Source organism: Ceratotherium simum, chromosome 22 (genome assembly GCF_057802395.1).
Source record: "Ceratotherium simum simum isolate JZ-2026a chromosome 22, ASM5780239v1, whole genome shotgun sequence".
In the NCBI taxonomy this organism is placed as follows: Eukaryota; Metazoa; Chordata; class Mammalia; order Perissodactyla; family Rhinocerotidae; genus Ceratotherium; species Ceratotherium simum.
This window is the reverse complement of record NC_141921.1, coordinates 18,850,032-18,869,261: the sequence shown is the minus strand read 5'-3', so window position 1 is coordinate 18,869,261 and position 19,230 is coordinate 18,850,032. Positions and strand designations below refer to the sequence as shown.

The window sequence follows — 19,230 nt, the reverse complement described above, 5'->3', positions numbered from 1 at the left end:
AAACAAAAAGGGGAGTTGAGGGCTCCAGTATGAGGCAGCCACCATCACTTGGCATAAATCCCCAGTTCAAGCTCAGTGTTTTAACAGCCTGCTTTCAGATCATGTTATATGCCTTTTGTTTAATTTGTGCATGTTAACAACCCAGTATGTATTTTGGTCTATATTCAGACAATCCTCACCAACATATGTATGTATATATTAATATATATACATATACATATATACATACACACAAATAACTTATTTGTGGGATAATTATTAGGCTGAGTCATATGAAATTGCCTTTTTCTATGTCAAAACTCATTGAATAGAAGTTCATATGGTTTAATGTAATACTTTCTTACTTAAAAATATCTCATGGAAATCCTGCCAAATGATGGTATAGCTCTAACAGATTCTTTTACCAGGCCTTTTCCAAGTCCTTGGTGTGGGTGTACCATCACTTATACAGCAGTTTTCATACTGGTGGGCTTTTACCTTCCTATTTTCTGCCAGCTGAAGCAGTTCTGCAATAACCATCCTCATACAGTTGTCCATTGTAACAGTGCTTTTGTTTCCAAGGGAGAGATTCTTGGGAGTGAGAATGCTTTGTCAAAAGAAGTTTCGCTTTTTTATTTTAAGAGATGTTGTCCAATTGCTTTCCAAAAAGGCTCGTGCCCACTTCTATCAGCAATGTATGAGAATATTCTCTCCCTGCGTTCCCACTTGCAACAGCTGTTATAGTTCTTATTTTTTGCCCAGTTTGGGTATAAAGTGGTGTCTCATTATTGCTTTTAATTTGCATGTTTGGCTATCTTTTCATATGTTTGTTGACTATTTGGATTTCTCTTCTGTGAATTGTGGAATCATATCCTTTGCCCATTTTCCCATCGGGTTATTTTTTTCTCTCCCCACCCCCACCCCTTTTACATGGCTGAAAAAGCTGACCTGAAGTCAGTAGTTTAGATATTGTCATCGACTGTGAGTACCCAAGCATCAGTTAAGTTAGGTACATTGTTGGTACTGGATGTGTTGAGTTTACTATTTTAAATGTCTTAAAAGTTAAAAGTGGCTTGGCATTATAATGAAAAAATTATCATGTACATAAAAAGGCAAAGAAACAGAGTAGTATTCGATGTGATAAAAATCTATGCCTAAAAATAGTCTGAAAGAGCTCTTTCACAAAGTATAAAATAAAATTCCAAGCTATAAGAAAGCATTGTGCATTAATTTAATTGCAGCATTTTTCTTTATTAGTGGCACATAAATAATAGTGTATTTTAAAATAAATGATATTTTAGAGTCAATCAAATAGATATTTTGTCTGTCATCTGCATTACGAATATTTTTTTCATTTATGTCATCTGTATATTGACTTTGTTTAAGGCATCTTTTGCCTACAAAAGTTTTTAATTTTTATATAGTCAAATATGTTGATGAGGTTTCCAGACTTGCTTAAAAGCCTTTCTCCCACTGTCAGATTGTATATGTACTCTTTTGGATTTTCTTGCAAGATTCTAGTTCTGTTTTTTAAGAGACACTGCTTTAAGAGTGAAACTGGTGGCCAGACAGCCATTAATGATTATTCCTAAAAGTCATGTAGACAAGCAATATATTATCAGACTCTCATTAGATTCCTTAAACATCTCTGACACTTGGGTCACCATGGTAACAGATGCTAGTTTTTTTTCCCAGGAACTGAGAGTCGACACCTTGTCCAGTTCAGGCCGGTTGAGACCACTGACTCATCAACTGGGCCTGCGCAAATGTCTGATAGGTGACCCTTTGATGTCAGGGAGCTGAAAACTCCACCCTCAGGTCACGCTACCACCACCATGTTACATGCATCCTATGAAGAGCCATGAAGCCTGACCACGCTTGTGCAGAACACTGATTACCTCACTTTTCCTCACCTCTAATCATCTATCCCCACACTTCAGACCACTCTGCCCCTTTATCCCATAAATATCCCTAATCCCCATTTTTGGGGAGGCAGATTTGAGACTTGCTCTCCCAACTCCCTGCTTGGGTGCCTTGTGAATAAATCCTTTCTCTGCTGCAAAACTCGTCTTCTTGGTGACTGGCGTAGTGTGCGGTGGGGAAAATGGACCTGGTTTGGTAACAAGAATTTAATGCAACTAGAATTATTTCTGAATATAGTTTAAGATAGGGATCCATTTGTATTTTCTTCCAGATTGATAAATACTAAAATTCTATAGGTTTCACTGATTAAACAATTCATCCATTTCCTATGGAATTGAGCTACCATCTTTGTCATTTAAAAAATTCTCACAAATACTACAATCTATTTTTGGATCCCTAGTCTGTTCCATTAGTTTGTCATCCACACCAATATCATAATTATATGGCTATAATTACTTTTCAGTATGTTGTTATATCTGGTAAGCCAAGCCTCCCATCGTTGTTCTTTTCCTTACTTTTCTTGTCTCTTCTTGAACCCTTATTCTTGAATATAAATTTTAAGATCTTTTTATCTAGTTCCAAAATCAAAATGAAACCCTATTGGAATTTTAATGGGGATTGCAATAAAGTTTTATATTATTTGATAGTTATGATATCAAATCTTCCTCAAATATAATATGCTTTTACATTTATTCAAATCTTCTTTTATAACAATAATTTTTATTGTCACTTTCTTCATCTACATTTTCTTATTATTAAATTTATTCTAAATATTTTAATTTCTCACTGCTATTAAGGATGGAATATTTCCCCCCATTCCATTCTAGGTGCTCATTTCTAGAGCAAGAAAGATATTTATTTTTTATGTATTTGTTATGAGGCAAGTCCCTCACATGAAAGTCTATTAATTCTAGTATTTTTTATTAGAGACTTGGGTTTTTCTAGATATTCCATCAGCAAAAAGATATAGCTCTATCTCTTCCAATATTTATGATAGCTTCCTTATATTACTGTATTTGATAAATCCTCCAAGACAATGTTAAAAATAATGTGCTAGCAAGTTTCTGATTTTAATTGAAATGGTTTTAGTGTTGTACCATTTAGGATACTATTTTCTATTGTCTTTTGTAAATAGTCTTTGCTATATTTAGCTAGTTTCCCTCTATTCCTATTTTACTTAGAGTTTTTAGTAGATTAACTAGAACAATGGTTGATAAACACTAAGTGCTCTACAACTACTTGTTAAACAAATAGAGATACATTAGTAATGACTGCTGAAGTTTATTAATGCCTTTTTCAATGACTACTGACATGATCATATGGTTTTTCCTTCTGAATGTGATGTTATGGATTATGTTAATATATTTCCCCGTACTGAAACACCCTGGGAAAACCTTGCTTGGTCATATATGTTATTTCTTTAATGCACTGCTAGTTCTATTTGCTAATATTTTATTTAGAATATTTGAAATATAGTCATAAACTAAATTTATACTTTTCTTTTTCATACTTAAAAAATTAAGCTTTAGCATTAAAGTTCTATTTGTGTCATTAAGTGAATTAAGGAGCATTCACCTTTTTTCCTTAGTCTGGAACACTTCCCCTTTGTTGGGAACTGCCACCTACTCATGGAAGTGGGTGTCCAGAAAGCAGGTCCCTCTACTAGGACACTGCCTGCCCCCCGGTCACAGCCCACTGATCAAAAGATCTTGCCAAGATTTAGAATTCTGAATTGAGCAACACAGACTAGGAGTTGCTAAAACTGAAACATATTAAGGGTGGTAGTTTAGAGGGCATCCCCATGCACACCTTACTTTGCCATTCCCAGAGATAGACTAGTTCCTAACCTTCCACAGACCGTGCTAATGAGTTCTTTGGATTCCCAAAGACATTCCAGATTTCTTCCAATAATCATCACCATCACCATCATCATCCTTTTAACTTCAAAAGAAATTCTGGTGAACTTGTTACTTGCAAATAAAAGAGCCTTAATCACAAAACTATGTATAAAATCACCTTTCTTTGAACATTTTAATAGTTTTGCTTTTACTTTAAAACAAACTTAACTTTCCTGAAATTATACAATGTGTAACATGTGCAGCAGAAACCCTACTAAATTTGTTCCTGCTATGGACTGAATGTTTATGTCTCCACCAAATTCAAACTCAGGTTGAAGCCCCAATGTGACTATGTTTGGAGATTGGGCCTTTACAGAAGTAATTAAAGTTAAACGAGGTCATAAGGATAGGATTAGTGCCTTTATAAGAAGAAACACCAAAGAGCTTGCTCTTTCATCCCATATGCACACAAGAAGAGGTCATGTGAGCACACAGTGAGATGGCAGCCACCTACGAACAAAGAGAAGAGGCCTCAGAATGCAACCTACCTTGCCAGCACCTTGAGCTTGGACTTCTCAGCCTCAGAACTGTAAGAAATAAATTTCTGCTGTTTAAGCCATCCAGTCTATGGCATTTTTTTGTAGCAGCCCAAACAGACTACAGACTAATACAGTTCCCTAAATGGCTAACTAGTTGTCCTAATGACACTTATCAACTAATCTGTCATTACTCCACTAATTTGAAATGCCACTTTTATAATATATTAAATTTAAATAAATTATCAAGTCTGTTTCTGGGCTTCCAATTCATTTCACTAATTTACGAGTATATTTTGGCATTAGTTATTTCTTATTTTGATTATTGTGCCTCTCTAAAACAAGATTATATCTTGTATTAAATTGGTAGGGCAATTTATACCAATTACATTGGTAGGGCAAGTCTGCCTTCATTATTGTTGGAAAATTTTATTTGCCATTCTGGAATACTCTTCATTCCAGGTAGATTTTAGAATCATTAAATTTAGTAAAAAGAAAAGTTGAGATTTTTATTGGGGAGCATTAAAGCAGAGGAAAAGTGACATATTTAGAATGTTCTATTCCAATCCACAAATATAGCATATGTCACTATTCTCCATTTATTTTTTTTTTATTTTATTTTATTTTTAAAAGATTTTATTTATTTTATTTTTTGCCCCCAAAGCCCCAGTAGATAGTTGTATGCCATAGCTGCACACCCTTCTAGTTGCTGTATGTGGGACTCGGCCTCAGGATGGACAGAGAAGTGCTGCCTCGATACGCACCCGGGATCCGAACCCGGGCCGCCAGCATCGCAGTGCGCGCACTTAACCACCACGCCACAGGGCCGGCCCACTATTCTCCATTTATATTAGTAACCTTTGTAGTTTTATTTATAATGTCTCACATAATTCTTGTTTCTTCTTAGCTATATTCTTCCAATATTTTATTATGAAAATATTCAAACACACAGAAAAGTTGAAAGAATTTACAGTGAGCATCTATATACCGCTACCTAGACTCTACCATTAACATCTTACTATATTTTATGCTGTGTTTTTGTTGAGTAGCAGATAGGAGCATAGACTGCCTGGATTTACCACTTGCAAGCTGTATGATGCAGAGCAAGGTACTTAACTTTTCCAAACCTCAGTTTTCTTATCTGCAAAGTGGGAATAAATAATGGTACTTACCTCAATGGGTTGTTATGAGGACTAAATGAGTTAAAATATGTAATGCACTTAGAACAAAGCTTCATACTCTGTAAATACTATATGCTAATGTATTAGACTGCTGGGGCTGCTATAACAAAATATCACAGACTGGGTGGTTTAAACAACAAAAATTTATTTTCTTACAGTTCTCAAGGCTAGAAGTTCCAGCTCAAGGTCTGGCAGGGTCAGTTTCCAGTGAGGGCTCTCTTCCTGCTTGCAGATAGTGCCTTCTTGCTAAATCCTCACATGACCTTTCCTCAATGCCTGCACCTTCAGAGAGAGAGTGAGCCCTCTGGTGTCTCTTCTTTTAAGGACGCTAATTGTATGGGATCATGGCATCACCCTTATGACCTCATTTAATCTTAACTAGTTCCTTCCTTCAAAAACAGCTACACTGGGGGTTAGGGCTTCAACATATGAATTATTTTGGGGGGAGGGGGACACAAAACATTCAGTCCATAACAGCTAGCAACTATATACTTTTATTCTATTTTCTAAATTGTTACTTTGGTAAGCTATTGATGTAGAAGTATATTTGGAATGATGTACTCCTACTTTGTTGAGAAGACAAAACCCAGCAATTAAAACATTACAGTATAATCATTTCTGCAGAAAATACATAAAAATGCATGAAGAAACATAAACTGTGTGTGCATGTGTAGGTAGTGTGCACCAAACGTTAGCAACGGTTCCCCCTGCTTGGTGAGATTATATGTAATAATTATTTTGCTTTTGTATATCTTTTGGTATTTCAGTAATATAAGGAAAGCAATTAATGTAAGAACTTACTGAATACTAGAACAAAAAACTACCTGATTGTGGTATTCTTTTAATAAAACACTGGGTTACTTTCCACTTGCAGTCTTTTCCACGTACATATTATTAAGTGAAAGTGGTATAGATTCTTTTATACCAACGTTGTTTGACAAAAAAGTGATACAGACTTTTCCCTTTTGTCAAGGGTTTCACATCTCCCCACAGAAACACTCACATGCCTATTCTCGGCAGAGGAGGGCTGCTTCTATTCAGCAGTGTCGGCGTGGAAGGACAAGAACACAGGCTCCATTTTCTTCTGCAGGAGCCGGGCTGCTTCACCCTGTGCTCGGGTCCAGGGAGGCCGGCGAGCCGAGAGCGACGGGACCGCCGGGCGAGCATCCCGGGATCCCTGCCAACGGGAATGCTGTCCCGGAGAACGCTGGGAACCACGCGCGGAGGTCGCTGCCGCGCAGGCGCACGGGCCTGCGCTGCGCTACGTGGGAGCATCTTGGTGGTGCTCGGATGACGGCCGGCCGCGGCGGGAGGGTGAGGGCGTGCGGGCCGAGTAGGTGAGAGCTGGGTGAGCGGGGCCTCTTCGGGGTCTGGGGAGGGGTGAGCAGGGAAGCGCCGGCTCTGCTCCGCCCCGCCCGCGGTCACCCGTGGCGCGGGGTGCGCCCGACGGCTCGGAGTCGGACAAAGGCTGCGAGGGCAGGGCCTGGCGGGTCCAGCCCTGGAGAAGCTGGCTTAGCCTCTCCGTTTAGGAAGGAGGAAACGGGATTAAAGGGGTTACGTGATTTGCCACAGCCGACAAGTGAAGGAGCTGGGATTCAAACCCAGATCCTTTTTGATTCTAAATCTCAGACTATTTTAAATATAGTACTACTGCCTAAAACAAAGAATTGGGTTTTATTCATCTCTCTGCTTCGTGACACCAGCACAGTGTTTGGACCACCGTGGCTCTGTATATCCACGGTCTCCGTGTATCTTTTGTAAAAATTTTCAGAGATTGGTGCAAGCTCTAGAATCCTGACTGTTTGACTAAGCCTTCTAGATGTTTTTGCTGACTCTAATGTTTTCTGCCCAGCATCGCCAGGGGACTGTAGAGGCGACTGCTTAGAATTAATACCTGGAGGCTTCAGCTGCCTGCTAAGGAGACAGATGGAGCTCAAGATGGGAGGTGTTCCTTGAGACCCTAGACGTTAAAAGATCCAGACTCCGGATTTTGGTACTGTATGTCCCCCGGGTTCCTGAGAGTGGAGGACACCTGTACAAGTGTGAAGCTTCCCGTCGGAGTTTCCTCGTCAAAAGTGGACAAGCCCAATCAGGACTCTCTGTCTTGTGGTCTGGGGCCAGAGGGTCCCCCAGAAAGGAGTGCTGAAGTCCTCATGCTGCAGCAGCTCCTGATCACCCTGCCCACGGAGGCCAGCACCTGGGTGAAGTTGCACCATCCAGAGAAGGCCAAGGAGGGCGTGCCCCTGTGGGAGAACGTGACTAAGATGTTGGGAGGAGAAGGTGAGACTAGACTGATGTGTGGGAGAGAGGAAAAGCAGCATCCTCTAGAATGAGAAGGAAGGTAGACACCTGAGCAGAAGCATCTCTTAGGGAGACAATTGAGTAAAAGGTCTCTGGAGTTCTTGATTATGGCTCCTGGCCTGGGGTTTTCCTGAGTAGTAGTGGCCAGTTGACCTAAAACCAGTATTTCAGTGTCATGGCTGTATATGTTATTTCTTTTCATCTTCCCCGTGGGCATGTGGGGCAGGGAGGACTTGCCTGATTTTCCTTGTTTTATGGTGAGGAAATGTGAATCAAATGAGAGACCTGTCCAGGTACTTGGTGGCTAGGTCAAGAGTAGAAAGCAGCAGGGAAAGTACCAGGTGAACCTGGAGTATCTTGTGTTAGAAAGCAAGAAAGAGCTCAGACTAATGGACTGTATGAGAAGGATGCAACAGCCAGGTTCAGGGGGCTTCCACTGGACAAATTTGAGACAGTTTAAGTGTCCACATTGATTGTAATACCTTGAATAAATAAAATTCCACAAGTTCCTGATGATACTTAAAATAGAGAAAGAAGAGGGGGGAAACTCATTTGCCTACATTGGAGGTAATTAATACACTGATTTCTTACTTTGAAAATAGATTATTATGGGAATGAAGGATGCGTTTATCTTGCTTTTTAGATCATTTCCAGTTGTTGAGGGAAAGCTCTTGACAGAAAATACCTGCCAATAATAAATGTAGAAGGAATGATAGAACATTTTACTGTAAATGAAATAATTGAAAGGTTGATGGGGAACAGGATATTCACATGGTGTCAAAGTATCGCCCCGACAAGTTACTTGCTAAATGCCAACGCAAGAACATACTTTTACAATGGTGAGATCTGGTGGTCACTATCTTAACGAAGTGTCCCAGCCATGGCGTAACCTGACATTTTGTGCTTTGTGGCTAGTGTAATATAAAGCACATGGTATCACCCATGAAGTATTCCTGCCAAAAATGTTTAACCTGATCCTAAATTAAGCGTAAAGCCTGAACTTCTGGTTTAAAGAAAAGACAGGGGATGGAAAAATAAGGTAAACCCCACCCTGAGGATACAGTTAGATTGCTCTGATCTCTTAAAAAGCCAATGTCATGGGCCGGCCCGGTGGCTCAAGCAGTTAATTGCATGCGCTCCACTTCGGCGGTCTGGGATTCACAGGCCTGGATCCCAGGTGCGCACTGATGCACCTCTTGTCACCCCACACTGTGGCAGCGTCCCATATAAAGTAGAGGAAGATGGGCACAGATGTTAGCTCCGGGCCAGTCTTCCTCAGCAAAAAAAGAGGAGGATCAGCATCGGATGTTAGCTCAGGGCTGATCTTCCTCACCCGGGGAAAAAAAAAAAAAGCCAATGTCATGAGAAAAGGGGAAGTACTATTCTAGAGTAAGAGCCTGGAGGTAAGAACCGCTTTGAAAGTGTGAACCTTGATTGGCTCCTGATTTGGAAAAAATCCAGAATAAAAGACAGTTGGGGAACAGTAGGGAAACATGAATATGGACTGAATATTTAGATACTATAGAAATATTATTAACTTTCTTAGGAGTCATAAATGGTATTGTGGCTATGCAGGAGAAGATCCGTATTTGAAGTATTTAGGGATGAAGTATCATGATGTCTGCAACTTTGAAATGGTTCAGAAAAAAATATAGATAGAGGAAGCATATAGGGCAAATGCTAACTATTGTTGAATGTAGATGGTGGATATAAGGGTGTTCAATATTCATAATAAAAAGCTGGGAAAGAATACAAGGACAATAATTCATGTGCCTTAATTCCTGGTTCATATTCTTACTACGTCAAATTCAGCCAGTATTTCTTGAATTCCAGCAGCCTGACAGGGTGTTATGCTTAACACTTGAGCAGATGGAAGAAAAATGAATCAGATGCAGTTTCTACCTGTATACTCATACTAACATTCAATTGAGGGAGATAATTATACAAATAAATATAATAGGAGGTGGCCTGAGATAGAGACTAGAATCGAGATAAAAACCAAGCTTTTGGGGAGTACAGGGGAGAGGAAGCTTTCTTCTCATTAAGGGTGTCTGAGAAAACTTCACTTGAACTGGCCCAGAAGGATACGTCAGTTTTTCACTGAGTAGAACTTGTGGGAAAGGACTGACGTGGGTGCTATCCAGGTATGTTCAAAGAATGGTGAATAGGATTATGTGGGTGGGTGTGTCCAGTGGATGAAGGATGGTGTTTAGAGGGAGACCATGCTTGGAGAAGCAGCTTTGGACTGGTTGTGGAGGATCTTGAAGACCGTGATAAAGTGTTTGGATTTTTCTTTCTTGTCAGTGGGGAACCTTGGAGGATTTTTGAGCAGAGGAGATGCCTGGTAGATCTGTGCTTTTGGACTAGCATTGACTATTGGCAAATATTAATCTCCAAAACAACGCACCGCAGATGCTCCTCATTAAGGAGCCTTCAGGCTGTTCTTGAGTGGCTCCAAATGTCCCTGTTTGTGAATATATTGAGAGAGGAGCCACATTCAGCAGGTCTGTAGGCAGTTTTTCTATTTGGGGGATTTGGGGAGATGCAAACCTCATGGCTCTTTTCCTTCCTCAGCTCTGATGGCTCAGGGTGCTGATGAGACCCATGGAGAAAGTTTCGAGGGTGAAATGACCTCTGGGCCCCCAACAGCAGAATTCCAGGTGGGTTGGAGTTTCCTGTCGCTTTCTTGAAATTGTTTCTCAGATTTTAAGAGCCCTGGGCTTTGACTTTCTTTGACTCGACTTCCTGGATTGGATTTTTATAACCTGTTTGAAACCAGCCTGCATCGAATGATTTCACAGATAATTCCCCACTAGTAGTAACCTTCCTCAGGAAGCTTCTTGTTTCTAGCAAACCTCTAGCCCCTTATCCAACAAATTTAAAAATCGTGCTGGCATGTAATGTAGTTCTTTCCCTTAAACCTCACGGATGTCATCTGGGGGGAAGACGAACATTGTAAAACATTTTAAGCAACATTTTAAAATTAACAGGATAAGGTTCTGATATTCTTGGAGATGTATACATTTCATTAATGACCTTTAAGAGAGGATTTTTGGTCATGTCCTGGAGCAGAATGGTAGATGAAAAGAGAAATGAGTAGAGAAACTACTGGCAGATCACGAAAGGCACAAACTAGATAGACTGAGCAGAAAAGGAAGGAAAACTTCCAAGAGCAGTTCAGTAGTGTCTGTGTATCATAAATGAGCTGATCAGCAAACCAGTGGCACTTGCTACTGCCAAAGCTCTACGCTACCAAACTCCAGAAGCGTAGGGAAACTGAAAAAAATTGTAGAGTACTCAGAGAAAACCGGTACAGACGGAGATATTATTAGAGAACAGAAGAGTTTTAAAGTGGAGTGATCTTAGCTTCCAGAGTCACATGGTATAGAGTTTAATCCCATGTCTTTAACCTTCCTCGAGTTCAGTTTTCTCATCGGTTAAATGTGGATGCTAACATCAGCCTCATAGGCCTGAAATGCATTCCAGAATTATTTACAATACATAAAAAGCATTAAAATAATCTCCATACTTAGGGAATTTGTTATTATCTCAGCCTTCTGGCTTCTCTTTGCATTTGGTAATATTTAAAAAAAATAACTATCAAATGGTTATCTAATTTATGTAGATCATATATAACAGGCTCTAGTACTTCATAACACAGTGTCTGCTTTGGTCAAGGGCTCTTCCTTACTAGGCAGAATTCACATTCCCTCCAGAAACATGCTGTTCTGGCATACTTTCCTTACTAACAGAAATACCCAGCTAAGGGTATTTTACCCATGCTGAAATGTTCTCATTTTAACCAATTCTTTCAGCCCAGCAGAGGTCCTTGTCTTCTCTTGTGGCCTTAGCCCCTTTTAACTCTACCTTTTCTCAAATATTCCTGATCTTTATTGTCTTTAATCTAAATTACTATGTATTCTTCTGTAACCTTCTTTAATATTTCATAAGTATTTTGCCTTCAGTCAAATTGTAAATGGCCAAAGACAATTTACACACTCTCTCCATTGTTTTGTAACCTCCCTGCAGAAAATCAGCCAAACAATTTTCAAGAGGGTATCCAGGAAAACTTGTCTAGAATCTCTTAGCATCTAGACAAGGTCAGAACAGCTTTCCTGAACTCTGGCTGAAAAGGAACATATTTGATATTCTAGGAACTGTTGACCTTCAAGGACGTATCTGTGGACTTCACCCAGGACGAGTGGGGGCAACTGGCCCCTGCTCACCGGAGTCTGTACCGGGAGGTGATGCTGGAGAACTATGGGAACCTGGTCTCAGTGGGTAAGGATGGGTTCCCATTGTAACTAGAACCTGCCTATTGCAAGAAAATCTTATTTCTAAGTTAAGTGCTATGCTTGGGTTTTGAGTTCTGTGTTAGAGGTTTCTAGTTCATTCTGAACAGCAAGTCAGGATTGCTGTGGTCTTTTCTGCCCTCGTTTTTCCACTCTACCCTTCAGAAGGCCTGAATACCAAAGAACTGTCTTTAAATTCTTGGCATCGCTCTTTGACCTCAGCATATGCAGTTTTTTCTTCTTCATGAGCAGGATATCAGCTTTCCAAACCTGGTGTGATTTCCCAGTTGGAGAAAGGAGAAGAGCCATGGCTGATTGAGAGAGACATTTCAGGAGGTCCAACTTCAGGTAAGAGCAAGGCAGATGGGGCCTGTGTCATGTTTGCCAGAGAGTTTTGCTCAAAGCCTTCTCCAGACTGTGGGGAAGGCTGAAGCCTTCTGGATGGGACCCACAAGAAACCTGTTTGCCACTTTGTTACCGCTTTCCTGCGCTTGCCTTGTTATTAGTTTCTCTGGAGTCAGAGGAAAAGAGATGCTTTCTCATTAGGGTTAGCCTTCTTCATTTCTCCTGACCTGACTTTCATGATTTTCTTGCTTTTGCCAGTATTCCAAACCTTACCCTAATCATAGTTTCTTTCTCCTGTCCATTCAGATATTCATGGATCTCCCCTCATTAAATACAGCACCTTTCACCAGAATCTCGTGTCATTTCATCATGGATTTCACTTTCTCTCATGATTCCGTTTAAAATTTTTTCCTAAATTTTATTCCGTGATCATAGCTTCAATTCTGATTCCCTTTTTAACTTGTGTAATTTAACTTGTTATTTCACATAATTTATGACTCTTTGAGAAATCACCACACCATTCTTGCTTACCAAATCCAATGGCTTTTAAGAACAGTAATAATGACAGATATTTACCCAGCTGGCCTCTGTGAGTCCTGTGCCTCGTTTAGCCCCGTCTCACAAATGAGGAAGAGAAGGCTCATAGGTTAAGAAATTTGTACAGGGTGACTTAGCTACTTGTTGGTGGATCAGTGCTTGAATTCTTTTTTTTTTTTTTTTTTTTAAAGATTTTATTTATTTATTTTTCCCCCAAAGCCCCAGTAGATAGTTGTCTGTCATAGCTGCACATCCTTCTAGTTGCTGTATGTGGGACGCGGCCTCAGCATGGCCAGAGGAGCGGTGCGTCGGTGCGCACCCGGGATCCGAACCCGGGCCGCCGGCAGCGGAGTGTGCACACTTAACCACTAAGCCACGGGACCGGCCCAGTGCTTGAATTCTTATCATTCTGACTCCATGGTTTGTATGCTTATGGCACTATTCTACATGAAGCTTTAGGTCATGTAGACCTCACTGCCTTCTTGGTATCCTTTCCTCCACCAGCTAGTTTAATAATTTTTGTCTCCTCTGTCTCTTCTTTCTATGATTGCTTTTTCAGTGCTTCTCATCAATATCCTGTTTCATGCAGACATATCATTTCTGCCTTCATTAGGATAGGTTAAACTACTATAGCAAATAGACTCAAGAATTTGGCTCAAACAGAAGAGGAATTTCTTGCTCATATACTGGTCTGGGGGAACTGTTTACTTCAATGGACAATTCTTTTCCATATGGCGAATCTGGGACCGAGATTCCTTCCACATGGTGGCTCCAGCATCCCCTAGGGCCTCCTCATCATCTAAATTTAACCAGCAGTAGAATAAGAGCACAGAGGAGCTCATATGGGAGGTCTTTATGGGCCAGCCTGAAGTGGTTCACATCACTTACACTCTCATTCATTAACAAGGGACTTTTGTCGCTTCACTCAATCAAATTCAAGGAAGATTGGGAAATACAGTATAGTTGTATGTCAACAAATGGGGAGAATGGATTTCAGTGAACAGGCAACAGTCTCTGCCACAATCCCCGAGGAGCCTTTTACTCTGCTATTCTATTTCTGTACAAACTCTCACAAATGCATTGTGAGGGTTTCAGCTAGCCCTTTGACACCCATATTCTCCATATTTCCACCTTTGTCTTACAGATCCATATGAACTCTATTCCCACATATCCCTGGTATTTAGGACATCTCTGTATAGATGTACTGTTGTCACTTCAACCCCACTATGTCCAAAAAGAGAAGCCATCTTCTCTCCCAAACAAACTTCTCATCCTGACTCCTCGTATTCTTTCAGTCTCTAAGGCTAGAAATCATGGTATCAGCAAGACTGTATCATATTTTGTACTCTCAGTTTTCCCTCATTCCCCAAGTTTTGTTCTTTGATATTACCTTCTAGATTCACTTCTACTCTTCATCTCTGTTGATGCAATGCAGAGCCAAGTTCCCATCATCTCATGTCTGTTATTATAATTTCTAGTTGCATTTGTTGATGTCTTGTTTTCTTTTTCTGAACCATTTTGAATGTTCCTACTAGATTTGACCACTTGAAATATAACATTTATCTTGTTCTTACTTTAAAAAAAAGTGACTCCCTATTCCCTGTAGTCAGTAATATATTTATTTATTTATTTATTTATTTTGAGGAAGATCAGCCCTGAGCTAACATCCATGCTAATCCTCCTCTTTTTGCTGAGGAAGACCGGCTCTGAGCTAACATCTATTGCCAATCCTCCTCCTTTTTTTTTCCCCCAAAGCCCCAGTAGATAGTTGTATGTCATAGTTGCACATCCTTCTAGTTGCTGTATGTGGGATGCGGCCTCAGCATGGCTGGAGATGGCCGGAGAAGCGGTGCGTCGGTGCGCGCCCGGGATCCGAACCCAGGCCACCAGTAGTGTAACGCGTGCACTTAACCGCTAAGCCACGGGGCCGGCCCCCTGTAGTAAGTAATATAAACATCTCTATTTGCTTTTTAAGTTCGCTCCAAAGTTTATCCAGCTATTACCAAGCACTTTGTATGTGCTATTACTAACGTGAGGTTAGGAATCCTGGGCAATAAGATTTTGCTGTGAATAGGAAATATTGGTGCTTTAGGATGGCAGGGTCTGGAATGGATGGATAGGAATAGAAAGAGTAAAAATAGGGAAATGCCTTCATCCAAAAATATTGCCCCATGTATACTATGGATAGAATATATATTCTCTATCATTTAAGATTTTACAGAGTAGTTAATATTTTGTCACAAATTAAGAAACCATTGATTAATATATAGGCAGAAATTGTGAAGATTGATAAAAATCCAGTGAGTTTGCAGGAAAAGGTACCCACATTCACTGAGAGCACACATACTCACAATCCAATAATTCTTCTTTAGTAGATCTTATGAAATACTGACAGGAGTGTACAGAAATGTATGTATAATGACAAAGTGAAAATTTGGAGACAACCTAAATATTTTTCAGTAGGGGAAAGTCAAATTATGATATGTCCATAAAGTGGAATGCAATGCAGTTGTTAAAAAGAATGAGGTAAATCTGAATGTACAGACATGGAAGGGGGCCCATAAGATATAGTTGAGTTAAAAAACCAAACAAAACAGATACAGAACTGTACGTATATTGTGATCCCTTTTTTACTGCATATGAGTATTTGTGACCATATATACATAAATGCACACATTCACATATACATATTGTTGGGTAATGTCTGAACGGAGGTATTGCAAAATCCTAAGAGACTGGAGGAAATGAGGAGGAGATTGAGAGAGGCTATCCCTTTTTAGTGAATGCATCCCTATTATTATTTAATGTTTTGTTTTGTTTTGTTTTTCTGCTAAGGAAGATTTGCCCTGAGCTAGCATCTGTGCCAGTCTTCCTCTACTTTGTATATGGGTTGCTGCCACAGCATGGCTGGATGAGTGGTGTAGGTCCGTGCCTTGGGATCCAAATCCTCAAGCCTGGGCTGCTGAAGCAGAATGCACCGAACTTAACCACTATACCACAGGGCTTGGCCCCTAATGTTTTATTTAATGTTTAAAACATATGAGATAAATACTTAAAAACTTTTTTTAATAAAGAAAATTTTGTCATAGAAATACAGACTTGAGATGATATGGTGTTAGAATCCTGTCTTCTTTAATCTTGACTCTTGATATTTGCCCTTACAATGATGCTCTCTTCTTAGTCCATTTCCTCTTGCGATTCACATAAATGAATTCCTCCCAATTGCTTAACGTCACCTCCCATACTTCTGACAGCTTCTTTCCTTTGACCACTTCTCCACTTCCTTTCATATTAGCTGTCTAGGTGGCAGGATCACATTTGAAGACAGTCCAAGCTTCCTGTACCAGTATGTGTTATTTTATTTCCTTCCTGTTCTCACTATGGCCATTTATTTTTTAAAGTGCAGTGGATATGGTCATTTGTATTTTTGGATTTCTTTCAGACTTGGGGAGTAAAACAGAGACCAAAGAGTCAGCCTTAAAGAATGACATTTCATGGGAAGAATTACACTATGGCCTGGTGATGGAAAGGTCCACAAGAGGAAGCATGTTGTATTCTGCATTGGGAAGAGTCTCCAAATGTGATAAGTTAGAAAGTCACCAGGAAAATGAAGGAATGGGTGAGGGGCAAATCTCCTTGATCCACAAGAAAACACTCACTCAGGAGAGAGACCAAGAATCTAACAGATTTGAGAAAAGTATTAATGTGAGCTCAAAAGTTATTCCAGGACCAGTAGGTCCTCCAAGAAAAAGAGACCATGAATATGACATATCTGGAAAGAGAAGTAGATACAATTTAGATTTGATTAATCATTCAAGGAGTTGTGCAAGAAGGAAAACCTTTGAATGTAATATTTGTGAAAAAATCTTCAAACAGCTCATTCACCTTACAGAACACATGAGAATTCATACTGGAGAGAAACCTTTCAGATGTAAAGAATGTGGAAAAGCCTTTAGCCAAAGTTCATCCCTTATTCCACATCAGAGAATCCATACTGGTGAGAAACCCTATGAATGTAAGGAATGTGGGAAAACCTTCAGACATCCATCATCTCTTACTCAACATGTTAGAATTCATACTGGGGAGAAGCCCTATGAATGTGGTGTATGCGAGAAAGCATTCAGCCAGAGCATTGGGCTGATCCAGCATTTGAGAACTCATGTTAGAGAGAAACCTTTCACATGCAAAGACTGTGGAAAAGCATTTTTCCAGATTAGACACCTTAGGCAGCATGAGATTATTCATACTGGTGTGAAACCCTATATTTGTAATGTATGCAGTAAAACCTTCAGCCATAGCACATACCTAACTCAACACCAGAGAACTCATACTGGGGAAAGACCATATAAATGTAAGGAATGTGGGAAAGCCTTTAGCCAGAGAATACACCTTTCTATCCATCAGAGAGTCCACACTGGAGTGAAACCTTATGAATGCAATCACTGTGGGAAAGCCTTTAGGCATGATTCATCCTTTGCTAAACATCAGAGAATTCATACTGGAGAAAAACCTTATGACTGTAATGAATGTGGAAAAGCCTTCAGCTGCAGTTCATCACTTATTAGACATTGCAAAACACATTTAAGAAATACTTTCAGCAATGATATGTGAAATATGTTTAACATCAAAGAATCCTCATATTGGAGCAACAGCCTCTAAATTAGTGGTTTTCTGACTTTTGGATTTCAAGAACCAATAACTTTTGTTTAATGGTTTGACCCAATGTTATGACTATTAGTTTTCTCATATTAAAAAAACCCACCTATTGTCAGTATTGTTTAAGAAAAGAAAGAGCATTTTAATATTTAAAAATGTAGGAAGGATATAGTCATAAAGAACAGCCTTTTACATTGAATTAAATCAGCTTTATAAAAATTTCTCAAATTTTTCTTTGTTTTTCTCATTTCACTATGGGCCAGTGAAAATTTCATCAAGGCAGGTCAGTGATCTGTGGATTGGCTTTTGAGAATCACTGTGTTAAATATTTATTTAATGAATCAGAATAAAATATAACATTTTACTATAGCCCTTTATATGGTCAGAAGAGATATAAATAAAAATGTTGGTTGGCTCATTTCTAGAAGAAATAATGTTGAAGGAAGCTTTCTAGAATTGATAGATAACCTACTATACATGAGATACTTATGTATATTTTATGGTTTTGTATAGAGAAGAATTAGCAAACTTTTTCTGTAAAGGGCCAGATAGTAAATATGTTAGGTGTTGTGGGCATATGGTCTCTGTCAGAACTACTTAACTCAACCACTTTAGTGCAAAAGCATCCAGAGACAATATATAAACCGGGGTATGTGGACCTCGGCACTGCTGATATTTTGGGTTGGATTCTTTGTTCTGGGCAGCTGTGGTATGTTCAGCAGTATCTCTGGCCACAAGATGCCAGTACTAGATGCCGGTAGTCCCCCCATCCATTGTGACAACCAAAAATGTCTCCAGACATTGCTAGGTGTCCCTTGGGGTTCAAGATTGTCCCTCCTTGAGAACCACTGACATAAATGAATGAGTGTAGCTGTGTTCCAATAAATTTTATTTAAAAAACAAGTGTCGGGTTGCACTTAGCCCAAGGGCTATAGTTTGCCACTCCTGCTATAGAGAATGTAAATGATTAATAATGGCAAGAGACTCTTATTTAATGTCAAATTAGTATGTTTGTGTATATCTATGCCATAAGTCTTATCTCCTTATCAATTCCTTTGGTATTTTGTTGCAAGAATTTTTTAAAAATCACGTGTAATACTATTGTAGAAGACTAGGAATTGTTTACGGAGATACTTATGCATAATTCAGTCCACAATGATGCTTTTTTTGTTCATCCATAAGTACTTCAAGTTGTGTCTCTAAAAGATAACCACTCTTGAAACATAACCACAATGCCATTATTACACCTAAAAATAATAGGCCATAATTCCTTAATATATAGTGATGCCTTTTTGAAGATAGATATATTGAGATTGGTGGCTGGCATTTTATTTTATTTTATTTATTTTTATTTTTTTTTGTGAGGAAGATCAGCTCTGCGCTAACATCTGCCAATCCTCCTGTTTTTTTTGCTGAGGAAGACTGGCCCTGGGCTAACATCCATGCCCATCTTCCTCCACTTTATATGGGACGCTGCCACAGCATGGCTTGGCAAGCGGTGTGACGGTGTGCACCCGGGATCCTAACCAGTGAACCCTGGGCCACTGCAGCGGAGCGTGCACACTTAACCGCTTGCACCACCGGGCCGGCCCCCTGGCTGGCATTTTAATTGTTTTTAACTTTCCCTTTGACAAGCATACAG

General features: G+C 39.6%; 1 protein-coding gene across 1 annotated transcript; it reads left to right on the top strand.

Moving 5' to 3' along the window:
* Positions 1-7,265: 7,265 nt before the first annotated feature.
* Positions 7,266-17,791, top strand: ZFP69B (ZFP69 zinc finger protein B). Its single transcript, XM_014784204.2, has 5 exons — positions 7,266-7,737; positions 10,333-10,418; positions 11,913-12,039; positions 12,303-12,398; positions 16,375-17,791. Exons 1-5 carry the CDS (start codon positions 7,458-7,460, stop codon positions 17,541-17,543), a joined length of 1,758 nt encoding a protein of 585 aa, XP_014639690.1. The 5' UTR covers positions 7,266-7,457; the 3' UTR covers positions 17,544-17,791.
* The last annotated feature ends 1,439 nt before the right edge of the window (positions 17,792-19,230 follow it).

What these genes read in the sequence shown, in the direction of transcription:
- ZFP69B (XM_014784204.2), top strand. Translation starts at nt 7,458, where the DNA reads ATGTCCCCCGGGTTCCTGAGAGTGGAGGACACCTGTACAAGTGTGAAG. An exon ending in TAAGATGTTGGGAGGAGAAG is followed by an intron (nt 7,738 to 10,332) that starts GTGAGACTAGAC and finishes TTCCTTCCTCAG; the next exon opens with CTCTGATGGCTCAGGGTGCT. An exon ending in TGGGAACCTGGTCTCAGTGG is followed by an intron (nt 12,040 to 12,302) that starts GTAAGGATGGGT and finishes CTTCATGAGCAG; the next exon opens with GATATCAGCTTTCCAAACCT.